This window comes from Sebastes fasciatus, chromosome 19, assembly GCF_043250625.1.
Source record: "Sebastes fasciatus isolate fSebFas1 chromosome 19, fSebFas1.pri, whole genome shotgun sequence".
NCBI classification, from domain to species: domain Eukaryota; kingdom Metazoa; phylum Chordata; class Actinopteri; order Perciformes; family Sebastidae; genus Sebastes; species Sebastes fasciatus.
This window is the reverse complement of record NC_133813.1, coordinates 16,658,860-16,676,441: the sequence shown is the minus strand read 5'-3', so window position 1 is coordinate 16,676,441 and position 17,582 is coordinate 16,658,860. Positions and strand designations below refer to the sequence as shown.

Sequence of the window (17,582 nt, the reverse complement as noted above, 5' to 3'; positions counted from 1 at the left end):
CTATAATGGAAGAGTTGCAGGAACTCTGAGATGCCAGACAGACAGTTATAGGCTAGATATTGTACTGTGAATGACAGAAAGAGATGAAGTCAAGGTGAGACAGGGACTCACAGACAAACAGACAGCAAAACAACAAACAGACCCAAAGGTCAAAGCAAAAAAAACACACAGTTTTAAACACACTGTGACTTACCGCCAAGGCCTGCAGCCTCTCTTTGTGGAGCTGAGCCTCCTCACACGACATCCTGAAGGGGGGGAAGCAGGGGAGAGGGGAGGGTTGAAAGGAGAAAAGAGACGTGAGATCTGGGAAGACTGAGCGCTGGAGTCCTTCAGCGAGTGATAAGAAGAGAGGCAGACAGGGGAGGGAAGTATAGAGGAGAGAGGGAAGAAGAAGGAGAAGAAGAAGAGGAGGAGGAGTATCCAGACGGGGTCCCTTCCTCAGCGGTAATCCAACCAGTAGAGAGGAGAAGGAGCTCGCACTGAGTGGAAGCAAAGATCTCTCATTCACTGGCCATGTGCCTCACACACAGCACCGCCGCTCGCATTCTCTCTCTCTCTCTGACTATCAGCCACTCTTTCTTTTGCACTCCCTGTCTCTCCTCCCATTTGTCCCCTCCTTCCCTTCCCTTCCCTTCCCTCCCTCTCTCTCTCTTTTTTAGGTATGGGCCATGTGTGATTAAACAGCTGGGAGGAGCAGCTGAGAGGGAAGGGGAGGAAGAGAGAAGTGATGGCAATGAAGGTAAGCGGAGGGGGAGAAAGAAAAGGGAATGAGGGAGCGAAAGAGGAAGAGCAAAGTAAAAATTGCCGAAGTAAGGAAAAAGGGAAGCAGAGGAGTAATTTGTCATATTTGAAAGCTGAGCAGAGACAATGGGAAATGGAACATTAAGAGTTTGAAGACTATATTATTATTTTTTCTATACTTTTTTTTTTACCTTTTATCTTCTGTACAGTAGCTTTACTTTTTCTTATCTTCACTTTATTGATTTCTGAGATAAATCAGTAGATCAATATACACATTACTCCCTCCTATCACAAACATTGATCGCACAATTCTGTGCTTATAGCAGCAGTCTACTATAATAAACATTTACACGGACAGTAGACATTATTATTATTTTTTGAAGGTGGGAATGAAAAAAATAAACACTTTTAGTTTCGTCATAAATGGAATTTTCACATTTTGTTCCTTTGACGGATTTTAGTGGTAACTTATTGGCAAATCCCTTCCAAAAAATGGTCAAGAATGTAATATACAAGCTAATTATTGGCATTGGCATTTCCATTGGCTCACAACTGGAAATCTGCTTTACCACAGTCACACAATGTTGGATAGTCTAAACTCCGCATTTTGGACACACAAATTATATCAGAAATATCATTCCTCAACCACAAAAGTCTCTAGAGACAATAGCAGGACTTTACACCTGAAAAAGAAACCTAGTTGTCATGTTTTGGGCATAGACTGTAGGGCTGTGTATTGGCAATACGTGGCATGATACGATATGTATCGTGATACAGGTGTTACGATTCAATATATTGCAATATTTTGCCATACTGTAAGTAAGGCGATATATTGGGATTTTTTAAATCTAATTTTAGGAAAACTGTCATAGTATAAAGAACACACTGCCATATGCATAAAATCAGAGTAAAAAAGTTGATTTTTTTTAATGCAATCTAAATAGTGGGGTCTGCATTTGCATTTATCACAGTCCCTGAAACATCCAACATCATAGCACTACTTTGAAAGGGCACATACACTGAGAGGGTGCATATATTTGCAAATTAATTTGAAATGATTTTTGCAATATTTTCTTAAACCCCTAATAGACTGTATATAAGGAGTGGACGTAGTCACCGTGACATCACCCATTGGTTTGTGGACTGCTGTTGTGAAGCGTCAAATTCGGCATTTCAATCACATTGGCGTCCCTTTTCGATCCCCGGACGTTGCCAACTGGTTTCGGGACAGAACTCACTGACCAATTGGTGCCACTGCATTATGATATAACAGACTCCTCCAAGCATCTTAGCCTTCACACACATATGATCACAGAATTGCTGCTGCAAGGAACTATTGCTATGCTACTGTGTGCTATTGTTGCTGCCAGCAGGCCATCACTGCACTACATACTCTTATCATAGTATGGGGGTCATGCAATATATTCCTCTCACTTTAAGAAGAGAGACAAAGTGCAAAAACCTGCAAACAGCATGTTACTATCATTCAGAGATATTCTGATCTTTTAATAAATTTCTATGAGACAGCATGCAGCGATGTCGTCGCCCACACACTAACAATCCCACAGCACAGCTGACTCTTCAGCTTCTATTTCTGGTCACTCTATTCGTACATTTGTTCCGGCGCCTTTCAAAGTGACATCAATAGAATCTTTGTACTTTAGAAACAAACAGGAGCAGGATAGAAAAAAAAAAAAGGACGATAATTGTGTCACTCAGTTGAGTTGGTGTATGCAGATGAACATCAGTGGAACGACTTTCTGAATACAAACTTGCAAAAAACACCTATTTAAAAGGCAAGACACACCTTCATACACACACACAGAGACAAAAGAGTGTGTGTAAATGGGTCACTGTTAACTGTGTCCCAATTTTCTTTCTCCCTATTTTAACTCTCAAGGTTCACCTGGGTTTCATCCATTCATCGCCTGCCTCCTCTCTTACACCTTTTACTTTATTTTCTTACTTTCCTCTTCCCTTTCACTCTCTCTTTTCCCACATTTATGTTCCTTCACTCTCCATCCTTCCTTACTCTTTCCCTCCTCTTATCTCTCTTTCCTTTGCTGCCCTGTTCTACATTCGTCTCTACTTTTCCCAACACTTTCTCCTCGCTCTTTTCTTTCTTCCTCGCTACTTTGCCGCATCCCTTCCTCCATATATCAACTTCAACCCTCCTTACATACCTCCCATGGTGCATCTGTGCCCTCCATCCCTACTTACTCCTTCTGTCTTCTTTCCTCTTTCACTCCTCCAACCTTCTCTTCCCCCCTTTCCTTTCTCTTCCCATCCCTCCTTCCTGACCCCCTTCCTACTCCCCAACTCCTCCCATATCTCTCCGTCTCCCACCTGTCCATCTATCTGTTTCTTCCTCACCCTTTTCGTTCCTCCTCTTCCTCAATCCCTCCCGTCCTCCTCTTTCTCCTTTTTTCTCAATCCCTTCTTCCAACAAGCAGACATCCTTATAAGGAGAAACAGCAGCAGCAGCAGTCCTGGTCGACTCTTTAGGGAATACAGAAGCATGTAACACACACTCTCACGAAAACACACACTGACATAACAGCCACTGCATTACTCCAAGAGAGAAAAAAAATTGTATAATAAATAACTGCAGCTGGAGAGTATCTGTCCTGTGAAGCCACCGGGCAGCTGAAAGACTTGAATAAATCAAAAATGTATCATATTCATCCCTCAGCTATTAGCTTCCATGTGTTGTTATATTGTTTCCAAACTGCACATAGAAAAAGCCTTTTTGCAGATACGGATTCAGGAGTGGTGACATTTTTATCTGCTGCAACTCTCTAAAGTGGACTTTTTCACATCAACAGTGTCAAACAGTGTCTAATGCTAACAAAACCTTTTCAAATAAATTCCACAGTTCATAATCAAATAATTTAAGTGTAGAACATAACATATTTTTGATTTAGTTTAGACTTTATCTGTTTTATTTAACACCTAGTTTTTGTTTCAGTTTAAGTTTACCAACCTATAGGCTGTCACATGTGATCCATGCAGCAGTTTAATTCAGTTTAAAGCTCTTTGATCATTTCAGCTAAGACAGGACTTTTTGACACTTTTAGTGCAGCATTGGATTTATTTTTTTTAAATAAAGAAAGATAGCACAATTTTTTTTTGCGTCCTGGTAAGATAAATGTTAAAATAATAAAATAATAAATAAAATAATAAATGCACACTGTTTAAAGCTGCAGTAATCAACATTTATATTTAAACAATGTGTAAAATTACTGTATGTGAGAAGTGTCGCTCGTAGTGAGGAACCCACAGAGGATTATCCCCTCAGCTCTGTGGAACGTTTCAGCGACTTTCAGCTCATTGTTTTTGGTTTTTACGGCCCTGCAACTTCTGTTTTCCTTCGCTCTCGCAGCTCTCATGGGCAGAGTTTCCAGCCACATTAGGCAGCTGTTTTCAGTGAAAAAGTTCTGATAAACCACTAAACCTGCCTGGCACAACGTTAGCGCCTAGCTGGTGAACGTGAAGCATTTAGAGCCAGATATTTCCCTCGGGACTTGAGACCAGAGTGGATATTGATGAAGTGGAGAGATAACCATTTTCAAATTTCAAATCAATGTTTCTTCGTGTCTGCTGGATATGAAAATATGCAAATGTTTGCTCACCATGTCAACTTTATATGGTGCTATAATATGTCAATGTTATGTTTACGGGTTGTTGCACTGATCGAAAATGGCCAAACAAATAAAATTCACGCAGGTTTATGTTTGCTATGATTTCTTGGAATTTCCTCATTTGACATTTGCAGAACTAGCAGGCTTTGCTTGTTGTAGTAGTACTACGGGGTACTGGTGAGCCATAATTGTGAGGGTTTTTTTTAAGGTCAAATTTGTTTGCTAAGATGCTAACATATCACACACATGTAAATTGCTATTTTCCCAATTTAGAATTACGTTTTTAAGTATTCTGTCCTCTGTCGTGTCTAGAAGGTAACCTCCAAGTTGCGAAAACGTGCGGCTTGCTGCCCAACGATCTATCCTAACCTTAACCATTCAAGGTAAATGCCTAACCTTAACCATTAGAGGTCAATGCCTAACCTTAACCATTAGAGGTCAATGCCTAACCTTAACCATTCGAGGTCAATGCCTAATCTTTACCATTAGAGGTCAATGCCTAACCTTAACCATTAGAGGCCAATGCCTAACCTTAACCATTAGAGGTCAATGCCTAACCTTAACCATTAGAGGTCAATGCCTAACCTTAACCATTAGAGGTTAATACCTAACCTTAACCATTAGAGGTTAATGCCGAACCTTAACCATTAGAGGTTAATGCCGAACCTTAACCATTAGAGGTTAATACCTAACCTTAACCATTAGAGGTTAATGCCGAACCTTAACCATTAGAGGTTAATACCTAACCTTAACCATTAGAGGTCAATGCCTAACCTTAACCATTAGAGGTTAATGTCTAACCTTAACCATTAGAGGTTAATACCTAACCTTAACCATTAGAGGTCAATGCCTAACCTTAACCATTAGAGGTCAATGCCTGGCCTTAACCATTAGAGGTCAATGCCTAACATTAACCATTAGAGGTCAATGCCTGGCCTGAACCACCTTGTGAGAGTTTTGCAACTTGGGGGTTACCTTCTAGACAAAACCCTCTGTTAGATAATGTCTACGGCATAAGTTCCAATACTATAGGCTTACTGAGGTTCACCATCAAGATACAAAAAATAAAATCTGGACTGTTTCATCCTGGGACCTGCCCTTATTAAAACATATGACTACAGTACAGTTTTAACGTGAGGACATGCAGGTTCTAGACCGTGACCTGTTTGGTTTAGTAACATATAGTTTATGTTATGCAGCTCAGCTCTGCAGCTGTCGGACTTTACAGTCAGTCCAAGACGTCTGGCCTGTCTCTGTTTGATCTGGATTTACACCAATCACATCTTTATGTTGGCTCCTCACACTGTCATTACAAAGCATTCTTCCTTACTTTAACATTATTCAACTTCATTCGAACATTTTCTATTTCGATTTCCTTTCCACCCCACTTTTGAACCCCAACATTTTAACTTTCTCCTTGCCCCCCCTAAAATGCCGCCACCTTCCCTCCCCCCTTTCAATCCCTTAATTCTGGCGTCAGTTACGCTGGTCGGTCGTCGTTAGAGACAACAGCGTCATTGTTCCTCTGCATCGCCACGACGACGCGATGACCTCACTGCACAGCCAGCCCAGCCCCGCCTCCCCCCCCCCCATCCCAGCCCAGAGGTAATGGCCTCCAGATGTGGAACCAAAGGCAGGAAAACACACACACACACACACACACACACACACACACACACACACACACACACACACACACACACACACACACACACACACACACACACACACACACACACACACATAGAAATATAACAACATGCAAAGAGTGAGTATGAGGGAATGAGCAAATATGGACAAAGAACGTAAGTCAGAAAAATATGTGCATGTGTGTTAACACGTGTGCATGTGTGTTAACATGTGTGCATGTGTTATGTTATGTTAATGCATCCATCTCCTTTGCTTGCCTTTCCTGAGTTTAGTACGCCCACATTTCAATTCTCCCCAAAATAACTGAAACACACAGATCTGGTACAGACCGGCCTCTGCTGCATAGACTTATTGTATGTGTGTGTGTGTGTGTGTGTGTGTGTGTGTGTGTGTGTGTGCGTGTGTGTGTGTGTGTGTGTGTGTGTGTGTGTGTGTGTGAGTGAGTGAGAGAGAGCATGGAGGGGGAGAGAAAAATTAACCAAAACATACATATTTTTGGCTATGTGAGTGCCAGACCTGATCTCATTCATATTTTATACATCACTGAGGGAAGTCAAGCTGTGTTTGGGTGTGTTTGTCACTGTCTGTCTGTCTGTCTGTCCGTCTGTCCGTCTGTCCGTCTGTCTGTCTGTCCGTCTGTCTGTCTGTCTGCATACACAGTTTAACTAAAAATTATGAAAATTGAGCACTGCTGTCCTTATTACTGCTAAGCATGCTTATTTTCCACGGTAAAATGGACCTTAAATTTAACAAAAGCAGTTGTCTAGGTGAGTTTAGCTGAGAAAGGTTGGTAATGGCTGAACTTTTGGAAGTCACTGGCTTTCAGCAACTAATTAGATATCAGCTCTTCCTGTTTTTTTTCCAACTGATACAAATCTATTTCAGTAATTCAGTCTGCTACCATCACGAAAAGACAGTTTTAACTTTTTTATTTTACGGTAGGGCTGCACAATTATGGCCAAAATGTTAATCACCATTATATTTTATCAATATTAAGATCACGATTATTTGTCCCGATTATTTAGGGACAACATATTTTTATTGCACTTTGACATTTAAATAAACAGAGCACCGCTTTCACTTCTACACACAACAAACAGCAATATCTGTCAGAGAATTACTAATAATAATTAATGTTGAATATGAATAACAGATTATGTTGTGGTGATTATTCCTTATTTCATGGGGTATTATGGGATTCATACATTATTATTACATACTTATATACTGTATATATAAAATATAAAAACAATTTTTTTTTTTTTTAAATGAAGCATTCAAATAGTTATTCGGAGGTTGATTACCATGGCAACGGTCAAAGCTTTGAAGCATTAGGGTCAGTCCTAGTTTTCTATGAGCGGAGCACGCATTTTAAACCTAACATCACATGTTGATAATGTTCATTTAATTGTGTGAAGTCAAAATCGTGATCGCGATTAATATTCGATTGATTGTGCAACCCTACTGTAAAGACTACGAGAACTGTTAACTTTCAAAGCTGATAGTAAGCCCTGAAGAAATATTAGTGTTTTGTTTAAAAATTACAGCAAACATTTACACCCAAGCAGTGAACAATCCCTGCGTTGCCTGTAAAAAAACGTACACTAGCTCAGGACGGTTGCATTCTGTAGATGCAAACAGAGCCTCTCATATTGCCCACAAACAAAAGAATTGATCACATTTAACCTAGTCCGTCACAGTATGGATGGCAATTTAGGTAGCATATAAATTAGCATGTCTTGTACTGGTTAACAGTAAACTGAGCTGCCTTCTCTGTGTCAGTTCAGCCTATTGTTTCATTTCTCTACGGATGATTTTTATATTGAGGGAGAAGAATTCACATGTATGCCCATACATGCACATGCAGCTTGTAATCGTTTTTATCCTGAGATGCATGTTAGATGAGAAGCAGATGTCCTGGCCTCCAGACACTCAGATTATCACCACCTCAGCATGTTCTCTCTGCTCCCTCTTTCTCTCAATGACATATTTCCCCCCTCCTCTGTAGTCTGCACATCTCCTCTTATCCAGTATTTACGATATACAATTCATGTTCTGGTATTTTCATTTCTATGGAGTGGAGATAAGGAAAAAAAGACCCACACTGTTGTGCATAGATATTGAGGAAATGCTGACACACTGATTATTCAATTGGCGTATTTCTGTGTCTGTCTATCTGTGTTTATGTTTTAACATTTGATATTGTTTGTCACTCTGTAAAGTGCATTGAATTGCATTAAAATGTACTCTATGAATCAACTTTCTCCTGTGGGTCACAAAGGAGATCTAGTGTGTTTAACAATTAGTTTCATTATCAATCAATCTGCTGATTATTTCTTTGCTTAATTGACTACATATTTAGTTCATTGAAAGTCCAAAAATAATAACAACCAACAACAACAAAAGAGAATTTTTTTTTAAAATGTTTAGCTAATATTTTTAGTTGATAAATGACTAATGGATTCATAAACCATCATTAAAGCTCTACTTTTATTTAAAATGAAACCATACAATGAATAATAGCTGAAAAAATATATAAATATGGTGTTTGAAATGTTGCTCTTGCTAGGCTGCCATCCTGTAAAACTGGATCTGCTCAATTTATCCCATCACTATTAAGAGTGTCTTTCCTGTAAGACTTCCCTGAGTGTGCAATAAATAGCAGCAGAGAATGGGCCATCTGCCATTATGGTGTCTGCGCTCTGCATGACCACAAATACTACCTTGTCTTTCTGCTGATTCAGTGGACAACCCAGAGAGAGAGAGAGCTGATTAAAAATGAGCCCAAAGCACAGAGCTAAGGGAAGACACTAGGATGTGATAGACCGACTGAATCACGACAGCACCGTCTCATTTCCCCCCAATTATAACATTAACTATTGATGCACCAGTAAAGCATGGTCTGCTTCATGCTTCACTGCACTGCTTCATGGGTGCGGCTCTGACAGAGGAACGCAGAAATCACTCCCCCACCTGTCACTCAAACTGCCTGTTAGACAGCTGATTGAGACTCTCAGCTTGAAGGTGAGTCGCAACTCGCAACAGAACAAGTTGGTTATCACTCACACCAGCTGACAACTCAGCATCCCCTAATCCGCAACATCCATTAGACTTTTCAGAGCCAAAATGTGCACAGGCTGAATGATCACTATAATAACAACATACCCTTAGGGATGCACCGATATTTGGCCAATATTGACTCAAATAGCTGGATCGGGTATCGGTGACATTAGGGCCCATCTATCCAATTCAATTCTATGTTTATATACTATATACATTATATACTGGAATTTTAATTCCTGTTTAAGTTTTGACCAATTTGTTGCTGCATTAAAAAGCTTAACACTTGAATTGTAATTCCTGTTAATTTTGAAGATTTTTTTTACCAAGTTAGTGGTGTACGATTTATTATTTTAATAATAAATAATTCAGTAAATTTGTATTTAATTGTTATATATTGTTTTACAATGTTAAGAAAGCAATGTTTAAGTCAAGCCTGATGTTGCCTTACACATAAAAGAATGATCCCAGTCACTTCCACACAGTGAGGCATACAGCTTATCAGTACTACCAAAAGCCCAGGTATCGCTATTGGGACTGAAAAAAATCGAGTTGGTGCATCCCTACCTACCTTGCTTGAACAAGGAGATAGCAAAATGCACAAGCTGTATTATTAGTTTAAAGCTGAAGTAGGCGAGATTGGAGCAAATATCATTAAAACAAGTTATTTTTATAAAACGGTCGCTATATCGTGACAGTAGTACATGAAACGGGTAACCTGAAAAAAATCATGTGCCTCTGTGTCCTCTGGTGCTCCTAACGGCATCTGCATGATTTCACAGACCGGAGGAAAACAAGCAGTCAGAGCTGATCTGAGGTCCGCTGTCCAGCTGCCATCTATGAGAGCCGGTTGTCAATCACTCGCTAACTCTGACCAAACGGTCAAACTAGGCAGCGCTGATCAAATATGAATCAATATTATGTTACATTAATGCCTATTTCTCGCCTCAAATGTCTTCAGAATCATCTTGTAATCCACGGTTTAGCTGTAAAATTAGAAAGTTTGTGACGCCGACGCCATTGTGAAATCTGGTGACGGAACGCCAAGTACCGGTCACATGACCGGAGCACAGCCAATAGGACGCTCTCTCAATGAATTGACCTGTGATTGGTCAAAGTCTAAGTCAAAGGCTAGATTTTTCAAAGCCTGAAAACAGAGCCATGATGAGGTGCTGAAGTCTAGTTATCTCTCAGAACACTTGAATTACAATATGCTGAAAGGTTATTATGGAATTTTTTGCCCAATGAAGCCAAAAATATACTGCCTACTGCCACTTTAAGTTACTCAAGCCCCCAAAACAGACAGATGTTTAGCAGGAAAGCTATAGCTGCAGATGTGATAAGTCTCTCCAGACCTGGAAGTGCAGCACTGTAGAAATGTACTTGACAACACAAGCTTCTCCTGTACTTTATAATATACATATAGCCTTTCTGGATTTCAAAGGAATGATCCACCAGCACCTCTACACTATCAAAAAGAAAAGCTATTAAGTCAGGAATTTCTGAATTTTGTGTTGTTGCATAGAAGCCATATGAATTTCTCCACTAACAGTAGAATACAACACAGTACTGTACACCCACAAAGCCTGAACAGCTCCCACTCTCCTGTATCTGTGCAGCATCACTGTCACTACTTCTCTCCACACCAAGTCACATAGCAGCTGATTGAGGCGCGTTCAGGTGCTACAAAAAATGGTCAGAATTTTAAGAATTTCCTTTGCATAATAAATATATTGATTAGCTAGCTAGTCCTTCTTGAAGCTTTCTCTCCTGTTAAAAGTTTGACACGCGGTACAAAAAAAAACCTTTTTAAAAAAGTAAACATCTCACCTGTGTGTGGGCTCTCTTCAGTGGGAGTATCAGTCATGTTGTTTGAGCAACTCTTGCACTTGTGCGAGCTAAATTCTGGCACCACAGTACTGTTTTCTCCGACTGTTATAGCACCTTTCATCCGGGTCTCTCCATCTTTTAACGTGACTGTGACACCTGCCTGTGTCAACATGGTAAAACTCGCTAACCTAGCAACATTAAGGCTACAAACAACACATAATGCAACTCTCTCTTAAAGCAACAGTAACACCTAGATGTCTTGTCTTTGAATATATATATATATAAAAAAAAGACCATCACATTTACTAACAATTTTTCAGAGAAAACTTATTTTTGGGGCCTGTGTGGCTGTAAAATGTAATTACTTTTTAAATGTTTTTTTTATAAAAAGAAAAGAAAAACAAGTTTTGTGAAATCTTAAAGGTCCCATATCATGCTGATTTTCATATTCATACTTATATTTTGTGTTTCTACTAAAACATGTTTACATGCTGTAATGTTAAAAAACAACAACTTTATTTTCCTCATACTGTCGGCCTGAATATACCTGCATTTACTCTCTGTCTGAAATGCTCCGTTTTAGTGCACTTCAACAGAATTGCAACAGAATTGCAACAGAATTGCGTTGCTTGGCCATGCGTAGTTTGGGTCCATGTGTACTTCCTGTCAGCTGATGTCATTAACATACACTGCAACCAGGAATAAACTGGGAAACATTTAGAATGTTTACGTTTAAAACCGTGTAATGGTCTAAATATTGTATATTTGTGACATCACAAATGGACAGAAATCCTATAACGGCTTGTTTCAAACGCACAATTTACTGTACGGGCTGTGTGTATTTCTCCGTATATTGAGCACTTTGATACTTTCACAGTATTTATAAATCACTTAAACCTGCTTTATAATATAAAAGACATGACAATCTTCCTTTTTACAATATGGGACCTTTAAGTAAAGAGGTAAAAATGAAACACCAAAGTAGGCCTATGGTGTACATCTTGGTCTACCTTGTTATTTGCAAGTGCATTCATCATTGCAAGTGTTAATTGTAAAAATGAACTTTTCTTATTTTCCTCTTATATTGTTTTCTTTCATCCTTTTAAAAATGTAACAATATAAATTCTCTTTGCCTGGAAATGCTGCTGAAGGGTCAGATTGATTTGAAAATCTGCTGATTTTGTGCATCTCCAGTACTTGTGGGACAGATCATCAAAAGACTTGACAGTCAGCATCTGAACAACAACATTTTTCAATCCCAAAACCCACCAACGACACACGATTCTTAACACACTGCCAGTGTTTGCTTGATACGTGTCTTGCTGTGATTTTATGACTATTAGTCACAAATGCAAATACAAGTTGCACGTCTTTTCTTTTTTTTTGGTTGATTTTCATGCTGTGCTCATGAAAAAGCCAGAAATGAGAGGTCACTGTGTGACTTTTTAATTTCATTATCTGAAATTATTCTGCCTTTGAATGGACATTTTGTTTCTCATAAGTAGAGAAATGCATGAAAACACACATGCGTGCATACAAACACAGATACACTAATCACACACACACAGGAAGCAAGAAGCGGTCTGCAGCATGGCGGACTGTGCTGTAACACAGAGGCTTGCCCAAGCCTGCAGCCTCCACATTGACTATGCTAAAACATGCCACACTCACACATCCTGTATGCAGCATGGTGTTAAGAACAGGGGCAGTGAGATGTTGAGGAAAAAATGAGGAGGAAGGAGTGCAGGACTGATTTTGTAAAAAGGACAAGCAGAAGACACAGCAAGACAGAGTGGAAGACAGAATAAAATAGAGCAAGAGAGTAAAGGTTGTGGTGCGGTGAGGTGAGAGGTTTGCAGAGAGAGAGAGGGTGAGTGAAGAAAAGAGAGATGAGAGGAGAGGAGTGTACATGGTGTACGGCAGGTCTCCTCACCAGTCATGACTGAGCAGCAGCCTCACCATGACAGAGCTCCCGTTCCCATGACAACCCAGCCTGTCAGATGGAGAGGATGCAGGCAAGGAAGAGGAGAGATGGAGGCAAAGATAGAGATAGAAATATAAAAGATAGAGAGCATCTACTCACGGCGCCGTTGCTGTGCCGTTCCTCTGCAAAGGTGTGTCTGACATGGCTGCAACACCCTTCTGCTCTCCTTCCCTCCTTCTCCTCTGCCACGTCCTCCTCTCCTCCTCCTGTCCTCCGCTGTCCCTTTGACAGTGTTGTGTCCACCTCTTCCTCCTCTCCTCCTCCTCTCCTGCCCTCCTCCTTATCTTCTCCTTCTTCTTTCCTCCTGCCTTTTTGGTGTGTTTGTCACGCCAGAGTGTGTCAGAGCAGCTGCTGCTGCTGCTGCCGCTCCTGCATAGCCCAGCTCTGTCGGCAGGAGGGGATGGGTGTAAGCATGTTTGTGTGTTTGTATATGTGTGTGTATGAGAGAGAGAAAGAGAGAGAGGTCACTGGTGTATATTTGTATGTATAAATGTGCAGGTGATGATATCAATGAGAGAGAGAGAGAGAGAGAGAGAGAGAGGAGAATGAGGTAAGAAGATGCTGTAATTATAGGAGCGAGAGTGATGGAGATGAGAGAGGGGAGGTGGACGAGATAGTCGAGATGAAAGAGCGGGATAGAGAGCAGAGGATGGTAAGGAGACAGCAGGGAGAGAGAGAGAGAAAGAGAGCCCTGGGGGGAGTTACAGTATAATGAAAGGAGTGGCCAACACGCCTCATCCCTGCTGCTACCCTGAGAACCTTTCCCCTGTGAGACTGAGGAGGGATTCATTTAAAGAGGCAGATAGGATACTCAAAAACCCATCCGTTGTTAAAAAGGAGGGGAAGAGTGTATCTTCTATAAGTAGGCTCTAGCCAAGGACTCAGGGGGCTCCTTGGTGCCCCCATGTTTGAAAAAATGCCGCAAAAGTGCCCTCTTGGATGTCCGTATGGTTAATAAAACATGATATGAAGTGCCCTCTGGGGTGCCCCTCCAGTGGAGAAAACATGACAAGGAGCCCTGTAGGGTGCCCTTAAATGGAGAAAATGTGATGAAGTGCCCTCTAGGGTGCCCTTAAATGGACAAAACGTGATGAAGTCCCCTCTTGGGTGCTCTTCCAGTGGAGAAGTTGTGATGAAGTGCCCTCTTGGGTGTCCTTCCAGTAAAGAAAATGTGATGCATTGCCCTCTGGGATGCCCTTCCAGTGGAGAAAACGTGAGGAAGCGCCCTCTTTGGTGCCCTTCCAGTAAAGGAAATGTGATGAATTGCCCTTTAGGATGCCCTTAAATGGAGAAATCGTGATGAAGTTCCCTCTAGGGTGCTCCTCCAGTGGAGAAAATGTGACGAAGTGCCCTCTTGGGTGCCCTTAATTGGACAAAATGTGATGAATTGCCTCTTGGGTGCTCTTCCAGTGGAGAAAATCTGATGAATTGCCTTCTGGGTGCCCTTCCAGTAAAGAAAATGTGATATGTTGGCCTCTGGGGTGCCCTTCCAGTGGAGAAAACGTGAGGAAGCGCCCTCTTTGGTGCCCTTCCAGTAAAGGAAATGTGATGAATTGCCCTTTAGGATGCCCTTAAATGGAGAAATCGTGATGAAGTTCCCTCTAGGGTGCCCTTCCAGTAAAGAAAATGTGATGAAATGCCCTTTAGGATGCCCCTCCAGTCTCTTCCAGTAAAGACAATGTGGTGAAGTGTCCTTTAGGATGCCCTTCCTGTGGAGTGGAGTGCCCTCTAAGGTGCCCTTAAAATTGAGAAGATGCAATGCAGTGCTGTACAGGCTCCCCATACATACTAGGAAAAATTCTGCACGCAGGTTCCCCTTTCAATTTTTTTCGTCCCTGCCCCTCAGACAGCCTGAGTCCGCCACTGGGCTCACAGTGTCCTGCAACTTTAAACTGGATGGATGTCTGAACTGAATGATACTGAGCAGTATTTGTCAGCTTTAAAAGAAGCATCAGTGCACTGATGTGTGATTTTTCACACATCAGTATTACCAAAAAAATATACTCCCTTAATCCCCTCACAATCCTGGTTTGACCATGACGACTGGTTTTCAAGATTGGTGAGTCTGCATTTGTCTGCGAAGAATTGGGGCACGTCACTATGGACAGACTCAAATCCTCCACGTCCACATCCAGACAAGTTGGAGCTGTTGTGTTAATGTCAGACATGCCTGATTTTTACAGCTGGATTCAGACGAATAAATAATCTTTGAAGGGAGATTTGAATTCTGAGCAGTAGAAGTACATTGAAAGATAACAAGTGCGGAGTATCCATGATGATTTACTTTTACAGACTAGTGCGAACCATCCACAAAATCAGTGACCATGACTGGATATACTGTATGATAATCAGTCTCTTAACTATCTAAGGTAACACATTCCTGGTTGCAGTGTGAGCTGGCTGAAAATCATGAGGCAAACATACAAAGAGGAACAGCTGCCACATGTTGAACTGAAGCAACACAGATATTACAGACACTTACAGTCGAGAGTTGGCAGACGGTATTTGGCACGCCACCTAATTTTTACAAACAGATTTTATCTTCTGAAAACGCTCCGATGCTAGTCAAGACAAGAATCCCGTTGCTACTGCAAGTAGTGAGAACAGTTTAGTCTACGGGGGCTTGCCTCACTTATTTATCCAAACAAGAAGCTCAGCAGACTTTTTATTGGGTCTATAACCTGCTGGCTGAGTATTTAGCAGCAGTGACTGGAGGGGAGAGGGAAGGCAAGATCTCATCTTCCATCCGCCTTTCTGTCCTTCCTGCCTTCGCCTATTCCTCCCCCTGTCTATCTTCTGGCCTTTCCTTTGTTTCTTCTTTTTATGTGTCTTTATCTCTGCTTTATTCCATCCCCCTTTCCTTCCCTCTTTGTTTACTTCTCTTTCCTTCCTCCCCTCATTCTTTTCTCCCTTTCTCTATCCCTGCCATCCTCACTTTGCTTTCTTTTATTCCCTTTTTCCCCTCCTACTTTTTCTCCTTCTCTTTTCCTTCCTTCTCTATTCCCTTACCTCCTATCATCTCCTGTTTTTTTGTCCGCAGAGAACTTGTTGCCTTACACATTTCAGCATGTTTCTCTTTACAGTTACTGTTGTAGATTAACCCTGATGTGAAGGGCCTGGGAATGAATCAGTGTAAGTGTGCATGGCGGAGGTCCAACATTAAGTGTGTACTTAAAATATTTATACATTCATTAGACTAATCGGACATTTACTTTTTATTTTCATTTTGAAGCAACAAATCAATGCAAATTTCATTGAAAATGTGCAGAAAAAAGAAAGAAAAAAAGTAATGGAACAGCTCAATATTACCAGCGAAACTAGTTTGGATTGAGTGTTTATTGTTTTGTACCAGCAGTGGAGCAGACAGCGTGTCACTCCCAGGCTCAAAGGGACAAAATGAAGGTCACATCTCTTAAAGTGCCAAGACATTTCACAACCCTGGCTGTCACACATTTGGATGTTTACGCTAGCGGAGACTGTTTCATCCTGATTTATCTGCCTTCCTGACAGTTCACGGAAGAGCCCATGCTTATCATATCATGTGGTATGCCAGTTATGCCGAGGCTGCTCTTCAGGTTTAGGTAGCGGCCTTAAATGGTCATCACACATGAACCCTCTACCCTCTCTCTCTCTCACACACACACACACACACCAACACTAATCCCAACCTGCTGCGTACAGTCATATGGTTAAAGTTCAGATTCTAACCATGTCTGTTGATTAGCGCATCATCATCACAGATCTGTGGGATATAGTGGATTCTTGTTCTGGTGTTGAATAATAGAAAATTGAGATGACGCCATCCTCATAAACTGATGTGATCAGGAAGTATTTTTCTCAAGATGTGGGTAACTTCTGAAAAAAACTGAAGTTTTAATTTGATGTATTTGGCAAATTTGTGCACAGTTCAATTACATAATGTTTAAGGTTATCAGACCTCAAGTCATTAAGTCATGTATTGTGCCTATAGGGCTGTCCCGAATACCATTTTTGGGGCTTTGAAGCTTCAGCAAGAAATATTCGTAGGTAACTTATAATAATTAATGTTGAATATGAATAATGTTGTTGGATTATTCCTTATTTCATGCTATTTTGGGATTTATACATTATTATAACATACTTATATATATAAAAAAATGAAAAAAATGAAAAAATGAAGCATTTGAATAGTGATTTGGAGGTTGAATACCATGGCAACGGTCAAAGCTCTGAAGCGTTCGGTCAGCCCTAATTGTGCCTCACTAGACTACAGGCACAGTACAGTATGTCATGCCTATAGAAAATGTACTATGTGTGTAATCCAGTATGATGATGGTGGTAGTTTTTAAAGTATGGAGTATACTGCCATCTTGTGGATTTATAAAGCCATTTGAAAATATGCACACTTCGGCGACTACTAGTGTCAAAATAGGCATAGAGCAGAAAGCAATGACCCTACTGAATCTCTATAGGGGTCATTAAATTATTTAACATATGGGGCTGATTCTTGCAGAATTATGAAACATGTCCGACATACTCGAGCTTGATTATATCAAATTCTGTGTGTTTTGTCTTTAATCTGGAAGCAGTTTCTTTGTTTTCTCTTGTTTCTGTTTTTGCTCAAAACCACTCAAATAACAATGTGAAAAAAAAAAATGTGCATAAATGTATTCTGAAGATGCAGATTATGAAGCAGG

At 40.7% G+C, this 17,582-nt stretch overlaps 1 protein-coding gene across 5 annotated transcripts in view; it reads right to left on the bottom strand.

The window, feature by feature from the left end:
• palm2akap2 (PALM2 and AKAP2 fusion) overlaps positions 1-13,546 on the bottom strand; it is a 100,649-nt gene extending 87,103 nt beyond the window's left edge. For 2 of the 5 annotated variants that reach the window (XM_074618269.1, XM_074618270.1), the window contains exons 1-2: positions 13,006-13,546; positions 194-245 (exon numbers count right to left, since the gene is read on the bottom strand). In XM_074618269.1, coding sequence (XP_074474370.1) covers positions 194-245; positions 13,006-13,049 — 96 coding nt within the window. In that variant the 5' untranslated portion in view covers positions 13,050-13,546. Of the gene's footprint in view, positions 1-193; positions 246-10,922; positions 10,945-13,005 lie in introns of those variants that run through there. The other 3 variants (XM_074618271.1, XM_074618272.1, XM_074618273.1) reach the window with 3 other exon arrangements.
• Positions 13,547-17,582: the final 4,036 nt, after the last annotated feature.